General features: G+C 46.0%; 1 protein-coding gene across 2 annotated transcripts in view; it reads left to right on the top strand.

Annotated features, from left to right (window-relative positions):
* LOC139055942 (monocarboxylate transporter 13-like) overlaps positions 1-14024 on the top strand; it is a 34992-nt gene extending 20968 nt beyond the window's left edge. Inside the window, exons 1-4 of one of the 2 annotated variants that reach the window (XM_070533622.1) lie at positions 1658-2335; positions 8219-8362; positions 9170-9958; positions 13816-14024. In XM_070533622.1, the coding sequence (XP_070389723.1) occupies positions 1969-2335; positions 8219-8362; positions 9170-9958; positions 13816-14024 (1509 nt within the window). In that variant the 5' untranslated portion in view covers positions 1658-1968. Of the gene's footprint in view, positions 1-1657; positions 2336-8218; positions 8363-9169; positions 9959-13815 lie in introns of those variants that run through there. The other variant, XM_070533623.1, reaches the window with a different exon arrangement.
* The last annotated feature ends 389 nt before the right edge of the window (positions 14025-14413 follow it).

Genomic DNA, 14413 nt, shown 5'->3' with positions numbered 1-14413 from the left:
AGGGGGTTAACCGAGGGACCCGATAATTATTAGTCATATAATGAGAAGCCAACAAACACTGACACCAAGTACAACATAGGAGAAATCGCACGTGCTTAATAAATGAAATAAAGTAATGATAGATTAATGGAAATTAAAGTGGATGAAAAAAACAACTTGCCGCAGGTGGGAACCGAACCCACAACCTTCGCATGTCGCGTGCGATGCTCTACCAATTGAGCTACCGCGGCGGCGTTTCCCCATCCACTTTCTTCGGTATTTATGTGTACTAGTAGAACCCTGGGAGTGTTAGCCAGCGCCCCCACTCACAGACCTTGGCGGCGGACGTGGAACGTCTTTTTTGCCGCAGGCGTCACGAGAACGTGATCTTTTCGGGTGAAGGCAACTGGTCAATAAACCCACATATGCTACCTGAAGGCATCAATGATGCCGGATTCGAGACCCTCGTTATGTAATAAACGAGAAGAAAGGGGGTTAACCGAGGGACCCGATAATTATTAGTCATATAATGAGAAGCCAACAAACACTGACACCAAGTACAACATAGGGGAAATCGCATGTGCTTAATAAATGAAATAAAGTAATGATAGATAAATGGAAATTAAAGTGGATGAAAAAAAATGGCTGTGGCTTAGGTAAGGTTAAGCCCAGGATGCGAAGCATACTAGCCTTTATTTTAGTTGTTGAACCACTGTTTAGCCTGGTGAACTGCTGTTGCTTGGCTATATTTGGTTCGGCTAGACGAAGAAACAACTCATGCATTACTTCTTCGCCTTCAAGAGTGGAACGCGACAGCGTTCCCGTCGACCCGCCAAGGGGTGTAAGACGATGGGCTACAGGGCAGCGACTACGCGCCCCGCATTGGACGCGGTGAGCGTCGAGCAAAGCAGCGTTCGGCGCGGCAACGAAATGTGCGCCTGAGCAAGAGACGCACGCCTTAGAAACAGCGCGTTTCTAAGGCAACACCGCATTCACTAGAGGCGCTTTTGTACCGCTTTGAAGCGTTGTACTCGTGGCTCAGCACTCTGCCTCTGGACACGGACGCGTTCGGACGCAAGATGTCGAGCTCTGCAAGAGCGGTTTCAGCGACCGCGTCTGGCCGTGGTAACAGGTCTTCTGTCGCCCCACCGGGCTATCGGTATCTACTACCGACTTTGCCATCAGGCGAAACTATGAAGGAGTGTCTGTTCTTACATTGTGACGTTGCCGGGAGACCATACCGCCTCGAAGACTTCCGTGACCCGCTGCAAGAACTCGGTGTATTGAAAGACGTGACCGGTATTGGGCCCTTCCAAATGACGCATGTGTGGCTCATCAAGCTACGATCTCCAGAGGTGAAGGAAGTTCTGGTTAGAGCGGGAGGCCTGGAGGTAAAAGGGCGCTTTTGCGCCGTCATTGACCCAGTGCAACAAGACATCACACTCAAAGTGCACTGGGTTCCATTCCACGTTACCGGGGAAGCATTGAAGAAGGCTTTCGACCACTATGGCGAAGTGAAAGAAGTAAGACAAGAAGATTGGAAGGTGAGGGGCTTCGAGCAAGCTGAGTCTACCACGCGTATTGTGCGGATGACGCTCCGAGAGAACTTAACACCGGACGCTCTGCCCCATTTGTTCAAGATCTTTGGTGTCTCTGTGCTGGTTGTCGTTCCCGGGAGAGCTCCAATTTGCCTGCGGTGTCGACGCAAAGGACACATTAGAAGAGACTGCAGAGTGCCAAGGTGTTCTGAGTGCCGGGAATTCGGCCATGAAGCACTTGATTGCGTACGTACGTATGCAAGAGTTACTGGCAGCACGCAACCCGACGACGAATGTCTGGAATTGATGGAAGAAGAGGTAACGGAGAAACTGACAGCGTCCTCGGAAACGCCGGTTCAACAGGTGGCAAGTGTCGCAAAAAAGGTGGCAACGCCATCCGCGTCGACACAGGACGCCACAGCAGGAAGAAAGCAGAAAGAAAGAAGAAGGAATGAAGAAGAGAAGACACCGCCTGCGCCCGCAGAAACGGACCCCGGGTGTGACACGTTTAACGTGGAGATGGACGCGGAGCCAGAGACGCCATATGAGACGCCGGATGAGTTGGCCACTGAGGAGCCAGCCGTGCCTTCCAAGAGGCACCGAAGCGATGCTCCAGAAGAGGAGACGCCGGCTGACAGTGTTCAGCGCCTGGAGCCGCAGTGGATGGTGGTCCGGTCGACCCGGGCCAAGAAAGGGAAGTCCGCCCCAGCACAACGGTCAGCGTCGCTCACCCGAGAAGGGCAGGCGACGCAGTGACCAACGCGACTGGTGTCGCGGGTGCCCGTTGAAGCTGTCGTGCCGACAGGGACGCTCAGTTGGTGAGGGTTGCTATTTGCTGGGGGCCTTACTGTTGTTTTGCTCTTGCTCTTTGAAATGGCTATGTCGTTAGCTCCATTGCGCGTGGGAACCCTCAACGTTAGAGGTTTTAGGGCGAGACGGCGGCAGCGTCAGCTCCGACGCGTAATGTTGGAAGAAGATTTAGATATATTGGCGATTCAAGAGACTAAAATAGAGAGTGAGAGTCAGACTGATAGTATGGTTGCACAGTTTAGTGACCGCTATACTGTATGCGTTAGTCATGCTGTTGGCACAACGGCCGGATGCTGTATGTTTATTAAGAAAGGTTTGGGTATAGTTGAGGAAACAGTTCTAAGTTGTCAGAGTGGTCGATTCGTGCTGTGCAATTTTGTATATTGCAACATAAAATACCGAATATTATGTGTGTATGCACCAACGAAAGTGAATGACCGGCTAAGTTTCTTTCAAGAAATATCGCATTATCTGAATACAGACAGATGTTTGATAGTGTTAGGAGATTTCAATTGCGTTTTGAGCTCGGACGATCGTTCGAGTGATGGATACTGGGCTGATAAGAGCGTTGTCTTTCTGAGGGGGGCCATTGGAAGAGCTCTGTTGGAAGACATTGCACATTACGCGAAAGGAGGCAATAATCGGCATTATACTCATTTTCAAGGCAATAGCCATGCAAGGTTAGACAGAGCTTATCTTTCGCAAGAAATCGCCACAATGTGCGATGACTACAAGGTGCTGAACATAACATTTAGCGACCATTGTTTAGTAGCCTTCACGATAGGGAAAAAGATCACCGCAAAACCTGGAATGAAATGGGAAACATGGAAATTAAACGCGAAACTCTTAAAGGACGACCAATTTCTAGAAAGTGTACGCACAGAAATTGCCAAAGCAAATAATGACTGTGAAAAAGGATGGGGTGAGCGATGGGAGCGATTTAAAGAAGTCGTAAAAATGAATGCCATAGAGCGAGCAGTAGAAATACGTTTTAAAGAGCGCCAAGAGGAAAATAACCTTAAAAAAATGCTTCAGGAATTTGTGGATGCCGAAACTGCAGCGCCAGGCACATTTCTGGAAGAAATAAGGGAAATAAAGAATAAAATTGAGGCTATCGACACGGAAAAATACCGTGGCGCACTTATTCGCGCACGAATGGGAAAGATCTTGGCTGATGAAATGCCAACAAAGCGTGCATTGGGAACTGAGAAAAAGTATGCGAGGAGAAACGAAATAGTTGAGATTAAATACAAAGGGAAAATATCTAGAGATGCCGAAGAAATTAATTATGCGTTTACGGAATATTACAGGGAGCTCTTCAAGTGTAGAATACCGAGCAAGGCTGGGTACGAAAGCCATTTTCTAACCACTCTACCTAGGTTAGACGCCGAAGAAACAGATAGATTATCCGAAGATATCACAGTAAAGGAGATCGAAACGGCCATTGAAGACCTTAACCCTGGAAAATCGCCAGGACCTGATGGCCTAACAGCAGTTTTTTACAAAGCCTTTTGCTCGAAGATAGCCATCTTATTAGAGCGTGTTTTTATGGAGGCGTATCAAAAAGGTCGTTTGCCACCGTCCTTTAAAAGGGCGTATACAGTCTTGATACCAAAAAGCGATGACGCAAATAAACTTAACAAAGTAACAGGCTACAGGCCAATTACGCTGACAAACGTAGATTATAAAGTTTTAATGAAGATATTTGCGCGGAGACTACAAGGGGTTATTGGTGCTTTAGTAGGACCGCATCAGACCTGCGGGATAAGAGGGAGGTCTATATTTACTAATATCCATGTGGCTCGCAGCATTCTTGAAACATGTGATGCAGATTTTAGGAAAGTCGCTATGTTACAAATTGATCTAGAAAAGGCGTTTGACAGAGTATGTCACAATCTCCTGTTTACAATTCTTGGCTATGTCGGTGTTGGATCACGGATAACAGAGGGAGTTAAAATGGCATACAGTAATTGTACAACTAACCTCATTGTAAACCATAAGCTAACTGAAAGGATTGAAGTGCGTTCCTCTGTTCGTCAGGGGTGCCCCCTGTCACCTCTTTTGTTCGCAATATATCTAGAGGCTCTCTGTAAAAGAATTATTGATAGTCCGGATGTGCGAGGATTCAGCCTAGAAGGATGTGAGGTACGTTTATTAGCTTACGCTGATGATGTTGTTGTTTTCTGTGAAGATAAGGAGAGTGTTCGAGCTACCATGACAATTATGCGTGAGTTTTGTGACATGACGGACAGCAATATAAACCTGGATAAGTGTGTCGGCGTGTGGCACGGCCGGTGGCAAACAACGCCGCGTGTTTTTGAAGGTATGCAGTGGAAGCTCACGCCTGGGATTTATCTTGGTGTACCATTAGGCACACATCGAGACACTAAAGACTTATGGAATGGCAAAGTGCAGGAATTAAAAGCTCAAACTGATACGTGGGCTGGACGTGACCTCTCTATATTTGCACGTGCGGCTATCTGCAGAATCTTCTTGGTGAGCAAGCTGTGGTATCTCATGCAAGTCCTGAGTTGTTCCCGATTCAACTTCAAGAAATTCCATAGAGTATTTGCTGTTTTTGTGTGGCAGTCTGAATATGAAAGAACAAGCAGGAACAACTTGTTTCGCAAGTTGGGTCAGGGGGGCTTGTCATTACCAAATTTATACTTAAAGCAACTGATTTCTAGATTTTTGTTCTTACGAGACACGACAAATCCTTTCTTACGAACAGTTATTCAAGTCCGATTGAGCAATGCCTTACCTAACTTTGTTGTCTCGATGAGGGAGGGTGGGTGTTACGCAACGAGTAAATTTTTACGTGAGGTGGTCGTAGCATTTAGATTTTTACACCACCACTTTTCCATAGAATATTTGGCTACAGTCAGTCGTAAGCGGATAAGCTCGGATTTAATAGATATTATGTTCCCAGAACCATTATATCGATTAATGTACCGCGAAGGCCAAGGGAAAGATGTCCTAAAACGTGTGAAGCGAATGATTGTACCAGGGGGAGTGAAAACATTCTTTTTTAAACTACATACTAATACCTTGCCTGTAAAAACGTGGCTAGAAGAAAGAGGGGACTATTTACCATGGGGTACTAACTGTTTGATTTGCAAGAAACCAGAAACTATAGAACACGTTTTTCTGGACTGTTGGAGTGCGGTCTTCTTTTGGGATATTATGCAAAGAACTATTAAAAAAGAATTGCCGTTAACAGCTCATGGTATCCGTTACCTATCCACAGAGCAAGACAGTATACCTTATGACATGTTCTTTCTTCTCGGCCTTCACAGTATCTGGAGAAACCGCATGGCTGTAAGGAATTGTGATATAAATGTGAGAACAGTAAACTCGTATTTTGCTGAGAATATCAGTAAACTGCGGGAAGCTTTTCAGAAGTTAGCGTATGACGATGATCTGATGTCATTGATGGATGCCCTTGCCAAAATGAAAGTTTTGTAATCTAAACCGCAAGCTTCAAGCGCAGCGGTGGGAAAGTGAATATTGTCAGATGGTGGGAGCAGTATGTATTAATGTATTTGTTGATTGTCTGGAAATAAAGAAAAAAAAAAGTACTCGTGGCTCAGTGGTAGCGTCTCCGTCCCACACTCCGGAGACCCTGGTTCGATTCCCACCCAGCCCGTCTTGCAAGAGTTGAGCCAAAGCCACTTCTCCTCTGTCGTGACGTCACGGTGTCACGTGATTTCATGGTCACCGCCGCGCCTGAGGAGCTGGGTTGAGCCCTCGTAATATGCTTCGCATAAAAACAACTTGCCGCAGGTGGGAACCGAACCCACAGCCTTCGCATGTCGCGTGCGATGCTCTACCAATTGAGCTACCGCGGCGGCGTTTCCCCATCCACTTTCTTCGGTATTTATGTGTACTAGTAGAACCCTGGGAGTGTTAGCCAGCGCCCCCACTCACAGACCTTGGCGGTGGACGTGGAACATCTTTTTTGCCGCAGGCGTCACGAGAACGTGATCTTTTCGGGTGAAGGCAACTGGTCAATAAACCCACATATGCTACCTGAAGGCATCAATGATGCCGGATTCGAGACCCTCGTTATGTAATAAACGAGAAGGAAGGGGGTTAACCGAGGGACCCGATAATTATTAGTCATATAATGAGAAGCCAACAAACACTGACACCAAGTACAACATAGGGGAAATCGCATGTGCTTAATAAATGAAATAAAGTAATGATAGATAAATGGAAATTAAAGTGGATGAAAAAAACAACTTGCCGCAGGTGGGAACCGAACCCACAGCCTTCGCATGTCGCGTGCGATGCTCTACCAATTGAGCTACCGCGGCGGCGTTTCCCCATCCACTTTCTTCGGTATTTATGTGTACTAGTAGAACCCTGGGAGTGTTAGCCAGCGCCCCCACTCACAGACCTTGGCGGCGGACGTGGAACGTCTTTTGCCGCAGGCGTCACGAGAACGTGATCTTTTCGGGTGAAGGCAACTGGTCAATAAACCCACATATGCTACCTGAAGGCATCAATGATGCCGGATTCGAGACCCTCGTTATGTAATAAACGAGAAGAAAGGGGGTTAACCGAGGGACCCGATAATTATTAGTCATATAATGAGAAGCCAACAAACACTGACACCAAGTACAACATAGGGGAAATCGCATGTGCTTAATAAATGAAATAAAGTAATGATAGATTAATGGAAATTAAAGTGGATGAAAAAAACAACTTGCCGCAGGTGGGAACCGAACCCACAACCTTCGCATGTCGCGTGCGATGCTCTACCAATTGAGCTACCGCGGCGGCGTTTCCCCATCCACTTTCTTCGGTATTTATGTGTACTAGTAGAACCCTGGGAGTGTTAGTGCCTTAGTGTTTATGTGTACTAGTAGAACCCTGGGAGCGCCTGCGGCAAAAAAGACGTGGAACGTCTTTTTTGCCGCAGGCGCCACGAGAACGTGATCTTTTCGGGTGAAGGCAACTGGTCAATAAACCCACATATGCTACCTGAAGGCATCATTGATGCCTTCAGGTAGCATATGTGGGTTTATTGTGGGTTTATTATGTGGTTTATATGTGGGTTTATATATATATATATATATATATATATATATATATATATATATATATATATTTAGGCTGATTTTGTGTGGCTTCTATTTCCTGCAAGAGATCCCGCCGTACATGTCGTATGCATTTCGTTATGATGTACAGATATTTACAAGGTGTCCACGTAACATGAACCAAACATTAAGTATATGCAAAGGCCATGTAGCTGGAAAGAACCAAGGTAACGTTGTTCGCCGTCGCTTGGATACATACCGATTATTTTTTCATTCGGCCTATTTAAATATCTAGTTTTCATAAATAATCAGCTTCTCAAATATTCTAATTACATAAAAAGTGTCATTGCAAAAATTGTAGAGCAACATGAAAAACTTCCGATACAGCTTTCTGTTGCTCGATACGTGCTACATAATAGCGTTTTTCCGAGCGTGACAGAAGCCCGCGAATACACGCAAAGTGTTTCAAGCGGCCAGTCGGGCCGCAATTTTGAGTGTATTTGCAGGCTTCATGACGCAGACAAAAACACTTTTATGTAGCACGTATCGAGCAACAGAAAGTTGTATCGGGAGTTTTTCATGCTGCTCCACAATATTATCATTGACATTTTCAACTAATTACAATCATTACGGAGTTGATTACTCATTACGACTAAGTATCTAATTATGCGCTAAGAAAAAATAATTTAGGTATTTCCAAGCGACGGCAAACATTATCTAGGTTCTGTCCAACTGCATGGTATTCGCATACTTTTAAACCCTGGCAAAAAGTTAGCTGGGGCAGCGTACATATATATAGTGCCACGAAAAGTGTCAACCGTACGCGTAGCTCATGACGTTTTCTTTCAGGTTTCATTGGGGGGCCGCTGGCTCACAGATTCAACGCTCGTCCAGTAATTATCGCAGGAGCAGCGATTTCAGCAGCCGGCGCAATTCTCAGCTTTTTTGCCACGACTATCGCATTTATGACGGTAACACTAGGCGTAATACACGGTAAGGCACATTTATCTACGTATAATGATGGCACAAGTGAATTGGGTGCGTCAAAAAACATTGAAGCGATGCGACGTTGCGGCACAGAGACTCCCGCAAAAAGTCAAAGGCCACTCCATACTGCCAAATGCGGAGACGTACTTTCGGTTCTCAACCTCTGAGACTACAGTTGTCTATCCGTGGGGAGGAGATACATATATTTTCGACGAGATTACGTAGTACGGGAACGAGCTATTGTTGTTATAGCTATTGCGGAAGCCCTTGCTTGTGCATTTAACATATTTCAGGAGCCCTTTGTGCAGAAAACGTTTCTAATATTCGTTACTCAGTGCTGTTATTTTAAGCCTCTCTGAAGCTTTAACGGCCGGTTGCTTGCCTAACGAAACGCTGAAAACTAATAGGTCATTATCATTTGGCACGAATTGGTTTTTTTTTCTTTTCGTGCAGGGAAACACGAAGATGATTTGTTATTACTGCACGACAACTGTTGTGTGCGTAACGCGGTATCAGAGTAACGCATGACCAGCTCGTGAGGAATCTTAGCGCAAACTTAGTTAGGTTAGTTTCGAATAATTATCAAAATTTCGATGTTACATTTATCAGGGTACAGTGTACGGGGACTCAAATCATTTTCGAAGACCCTGCAAATATCTGCACAATCTCTTATTGTAGAATTTATTATAGGTTGTTGGTATGGAATCTGAGTGTACCATGTCTTTACACATAATACGTCGCGCGACGTCGGTGCTCAATTGGGCATCAAATCACCTAATACGTATTTTCCTTATCATCTCTCCACGGTAACAGCAATAGGAGCCGGCATGGTGTTCATAGTGGCCCCTACCATTATAAGCGAGCACTTTGTCAAGAACAAGGGCCTCGCGATGGGCGTCAACTTCACTGGCATCACCGCTGGCCTTTTCGTATTTCCCAAACTTCTGGAGTACCTCACCGCCGCCTATGGCCTACGTGGTGCTCTTCTGATCTTCGGCGCCGTCACCATGAACGGGCTTGCATTTAGCCTATTCCCCCGCACCCCTGCTTGGAGGAAAGCTTCCAGAGGCAAGAACCAACTCGCTGCTCAATTTCCATCGAAAGCCATCGGAGACAGTGGAACCAAAGAACTACGCCATGCACTGACGGTGTTTAAAAGCCCCGTGTTCTACCTCATCATATACAGCTTTAACGCTTACTGCTTTGCATATGAGTGCTACATATCGCTTTTTGTCGACTTCGCCTGTGATCGAGGAGTAGCGCTGTCCACTGCCGTTACCGCGATGTCGGCGGGAGCAATCGCCGAGATCCTCGGGCGGCTCACGTTGCCGGCGGCAGCCGACCGTGGCCTGCTGAATATCAAGACGGCTCTCGTGCTCACATTAGCTGGCGAGGCCGTGGTGTTTCTCGTTCTTCCTTTGCTACGCTCTCAAGGACTTATTTTCACCGTGGCCCTTCTCATAGCCTTCACCATCGGCGCTGGAATTGTAGTTTTTCCGGTGACCCTGGCGTCTTACTTCGGACACAAGAAGATGTCATTATCCTTCGGCATCGTCGTCGCGTCAGCCGGGATGCTATCATTTGTGAAGCCGTGTTTGATAGGTGAGACTTACTTGTGTTACTCTCGCCACGAATTTACCACTCACATTATTTGCGTTCTAATGCGGAGTGCGCTCAGGCAGCACATAGAGTACAAATGTGCCTTTCGGCACTTGAACGCAAAAGAAAAAAATGGCTGTGGCTTAGGTAAGGTTAAGCCCAGGATGCGAAGCATACTAGCCTTTATTTTAGTTGTTGAACCACTGTTTAGCCTGGTGAACTGCTGTTGCTTGGCTATATTTGGTTCGGCTAGACGAAGAAACAACTCATGCATTACTTCTTCGCCTTCAAGAGTGGAACGCGACAGCGTTCCCGTCGACCCGCCAAGGGGTGTAAGACAATGGGCTACAGGGCAGCGACTACGCGCCCCGCATTGGACGCGGTGAGCGTCGAGCAAAGCAGCGTTCGGCGCGGCAACGAAATGTGCGCCTGAGCAAGAGACGCACGCCTTAGAAACAGCGCGTTTCTAAGGCAACACCGCATTCACTAGAGGCGCTTTTGTACCGCTTTGAAGCGTTGTACTCGTGGCTCAGTGGTAGCGTCTCCGTCCCACACTCCGGAGACCCTGGTTCGATTCCCACCCAGCCCGTCTTGCAAGAGTTGAGCCAAAGCCACTTCTCCTCTGTCGTGACGTCACGGTGTCACGTGATTTCATGGTCACCGCCGCGCCTGAGGAGCTGGGTTGAGCCCTCATAATATGCTTCGCATAAAATAACAAATAACTTCAACCTTTAGCATTAAGGAAGACCACCAGGATTGAGGAAGCATTCTTGGCATGCATAATTTCAGATAGAAACTATAGGTCACGTCTAGGGATTGCTTACCAAGAAGCAAACCTCGCAATTATGCCTAGAAAATTCAATGACAATGCAGAGAAATGTTCGGACAGTAGAAGGCCGTTTATGTCAATGGATATTCATGTATTATTGCCTGCTATGCATTGGTTTGTTCCCGTTTTATTCTCAGGAGTTTCAAATTTATTACATTAGAATTCTAGGATTCCATTCACACATGATACGTGACTGCGTGACTGCGTGAAACAGGAGCACTGCATGCTTTCTCTGCATGCAGTGCTCCTCTTTCGTCTGTGCATGATATGCTGCACGGAACGTTCCTGTTGCTTTTCTTTCTTTCTTATTTTCTCTTTAGGATGGTTCACGTGGTTTCCTTTTACAAAGATAGTCACGAGCTTATTTCTGCTTTGTCTGGTGTGTTTACATTTACACCATAGCGGCCTTTGTTAGAACCTAAATTCGGGTGCTCCTCGTATGTTATGGGCATTGGGAACCATTGATATCAGATAAGTTGGGTGCCGTTTGTCGGCTTCTCACTTCACAGAGCAACCGCTTCACAGTGATAAGCTTTGTTCCCTGTCGTCTTCTCAAAGCCTAAAGAGGAACAATATACATTTCCAGTGAAAAGCTCACTATTCGGTATATTTTCCTGTGTCGGGGCAGTTTTACTTGCGATGATCATGTTCTTTACGCCGCAATGAGTGGTAAGAGATGAGCTGATTTTCTCTGCGTGAAAGTTGCCTAATAGAAGGGACTACACAAAGTTTAGAAGCTTAGGAGGAGGAGGAGAAAAATATTTATTAAATAAAGAAAGGAGAAGCAAGTGTCTTTCTGCTTGAGCGGAAGGCGCCCTTAGTCCAGGGCTCCTGCGGCTCTTGCTGTCTCCTGGGCCCGCCGCACGAGTTCTTGCTGGTTACGAGGGTCCGAACTAGCCAGCACGGCGTCCCATTTCTCGGGTGCGGGGTTGGGTATTTGCGGGGCTGCCTTGACGTTGGCGCACGCCCATGTGGTTTGATATAGCGAGGCGTAGTCGTTACAAAGGGGACATTTGTATGAGTATAGTGTAGGATGTATCGCGTGTAGTCTGCTTGAATGGGGGCATGTATTGGTTTGTAATTGTCGCCATGTTACGGCGTCTTCACGTGAGAGGGTCTTGTGTGGAGGTGGGTATTGTCGTCTGTGCAACCTCTGATGTTGTAGTATGGCGTTGCATTGTAAAGGTACGGGCTCCATAGATGCGGCCGTATCCCTCTCTTGTGGCGCCCGGAAGGCATTGTCACAGTGCCATCCTTTAAACGACCTTCCTGGTGTTGAGTTGCGCATAATCTGGGTGAAAAGTTTAACGTTTTCAACTCGTCTATGTCTGATCAACGTACTACTTGTTCAACTACTTTGTGCTGTTCCCAAACGGGTTTAAACGAAAGATAATCAATAGTAGAGCAGAACAGAATTTATGTTATCGCTAGTATGTTGCGGGGCATGTGTTCCTTCTAATTGTGCCTTTGCATTATTGCCTTAGCGTAAACGTATGACTTCTATACATATACATGAAGTCGAAAATTAGCAGACATCATTGGCAGTCTGGAAAGAAAGCAAAATAAAATGCTCGCCACACATCTGTACTGTCTGCCGACCTAAATTCTAGAATGCGAATAAAAGGAAACCCTTAAGTACAAGTCGCAACGTGTTAGCTGACCTCCGAATTCAGCTAAAGGCAAGCGAAGTGGACAAGTCAAGGAGTGAAGACTTCGTGGCTTGGTTGGTTGTTATGACCTTCGTTTGGGGGGCTGTGCGTAACACTTCTTTACTTTACGGTAATGAATACCGCGGACCAATGTTCTTGTACTAAAGAGCAACAGAAGTGAAAAAAATAAACGTGCTGAAGGGTGTAGTGAATGTATACTAATAATGGTGCCGCAATACCTTTAACTATAGCGCTAACTTGACATTCAATGTGGTCAGCTTACATCGCGAACTTTTACCCGAAACGCTTTTTGTATGACATCAGAAGGAGGTAGTCTCGTACAGTACTGACGGCGACACCTTTCTAAAACAGTAAAGCATCATTTGCTCAGAATTTGTCGAAGTGCTACGCTAAACACTGTATACTCATGTCATCGCAATGTAGCTGCGGTGACTGAAACCCTTAAGTACTACAGTGATCGAGAGGATAATCTATAATACGTTGTCCTCCAAGCAGTGGTGATGATACCGTATAGAGATGTACTCTGATCTTCTGATATCTGAAAACTAAGAGGAATCTTGAGAATTTGTGAAGCCTCGAGTTTTAAGAATTGCTTGTCCCATATATTCTGTGAGTGATTCTGCCCTAAAAGTGGACAGCAAACCAGTGTGGTCTTTATCATACACTTTGCATCATACCCTTTTTGCTGGACGATCGCCTGACCACTCGTGAAGTCTGGTCCATGCAATTCACACAAATGCGAGTAGATCACAGCCAGTATTCCATTGCAGGAGTGCAAGAACTAAATTGCGTCATACAATTCGCATTCGGCGGGTGACCGTATCATGGCAGACATGTATTGTTTAGGATCGTGCAATCATGCCTTCAATTAAAACGTTTGTGCAATGCCGCGTTACCGCATACTTTCTCGGATAATGTATCTTCCATGCTTCGCTAAAATGGATTTTTGTTCTAGCAGGTCAACGTTTTCTTAGTGATGTGACAGAGGTGGCGGAGGTTTTAGCCAAAATATTAGCAGCACAGTGGCGTACAAAACCTAGCGGTGTGCTACGACAAAAAAAAAAAGATGGTCGGTACCTGAAAAATAGTCTGTACGTAATTCTATCTTGAAATAAAAGCATAGGTTTGTGTCTGACGTCCATGCACGTTATAAGAATTAAGGTAAACTTACCTTTTGGGAGACTCTTGTACACAGTTTTGTTGTTAGCGAGATAATTCTGGCCGATGCTTGCGTTGTTTGGGAACTTTCGTTTAATCAACAATTTTATTTTTGCAGCTTCTGCACTAGCAATACTTCCATTTTATCATGTTTATTTTGCAAGAAAACTTGATAACGTGATCATGTCTTTTTCTTTTTCCAGGGCACTTCAGGGACAGAGTAGGTGCCTATGACTGGCTGTTCGTGATTTGTGGCGTTCTCAACGCAATTGGAGCCGCTTTTTGGCTTCTAGTGGTTGCGTGGGAAAGAAGTAGGACCAAAAAGGAAGTTATCCACAATAAAAGCTCCCCCGCCTACACTATCATTACTACGAACTGTATCAATAGCTTTCCGCAGGAAGGTCCGAGGTGAAAGAAGAGCAGCAATTGCGCCGTGGATAGAGGAGTGCAATAAAATGAGATATTTTTCCTGCGACTTTGTGTTGCAACTTCGTGTTGAAGTCTCACAGGACATGCTGGATACCACAACCAGTGACCCCGATTTCATGAACACCATAATCACTGGCGACGAGTCTTGGATGTACGGGTGCGACCCCGAAACCAAATCCCAGTCGTCACAGTGGAAGCCTTCCACGTCACCAAGACCAAGGGAGGCCCGCCAAATAGCCAGCAACGTCAAATTGGTGGTGACTGCTTTCTTTGACTCTCGCGGTGTGGTACACGACGAGCACGCACCACAGGGTAAAACAATCATCAAAGAGTACTACAGGGATGTCCTCCGTCACCTACGTGATCATGTGC

This window comes from Dermacentor albipictus, chromosome 2 (genome assembly GCF_038994185.2).
Source record: "Dermacentor albipictus isolate Rhodes 1998 colony chromosome 2, USDA_Dalb.pri_finalv2, whole genome shotgun sequence".
Lineage (NCBI taxonomy): Eukaryota > Metazoa > Arthropoda > Arachnida > Ixodida > Ixodidae > Dermacentor > Dermacentor albipictus.
This window is presented reverse-complemented; position numbering and strand designations above follow the sequence as displayed.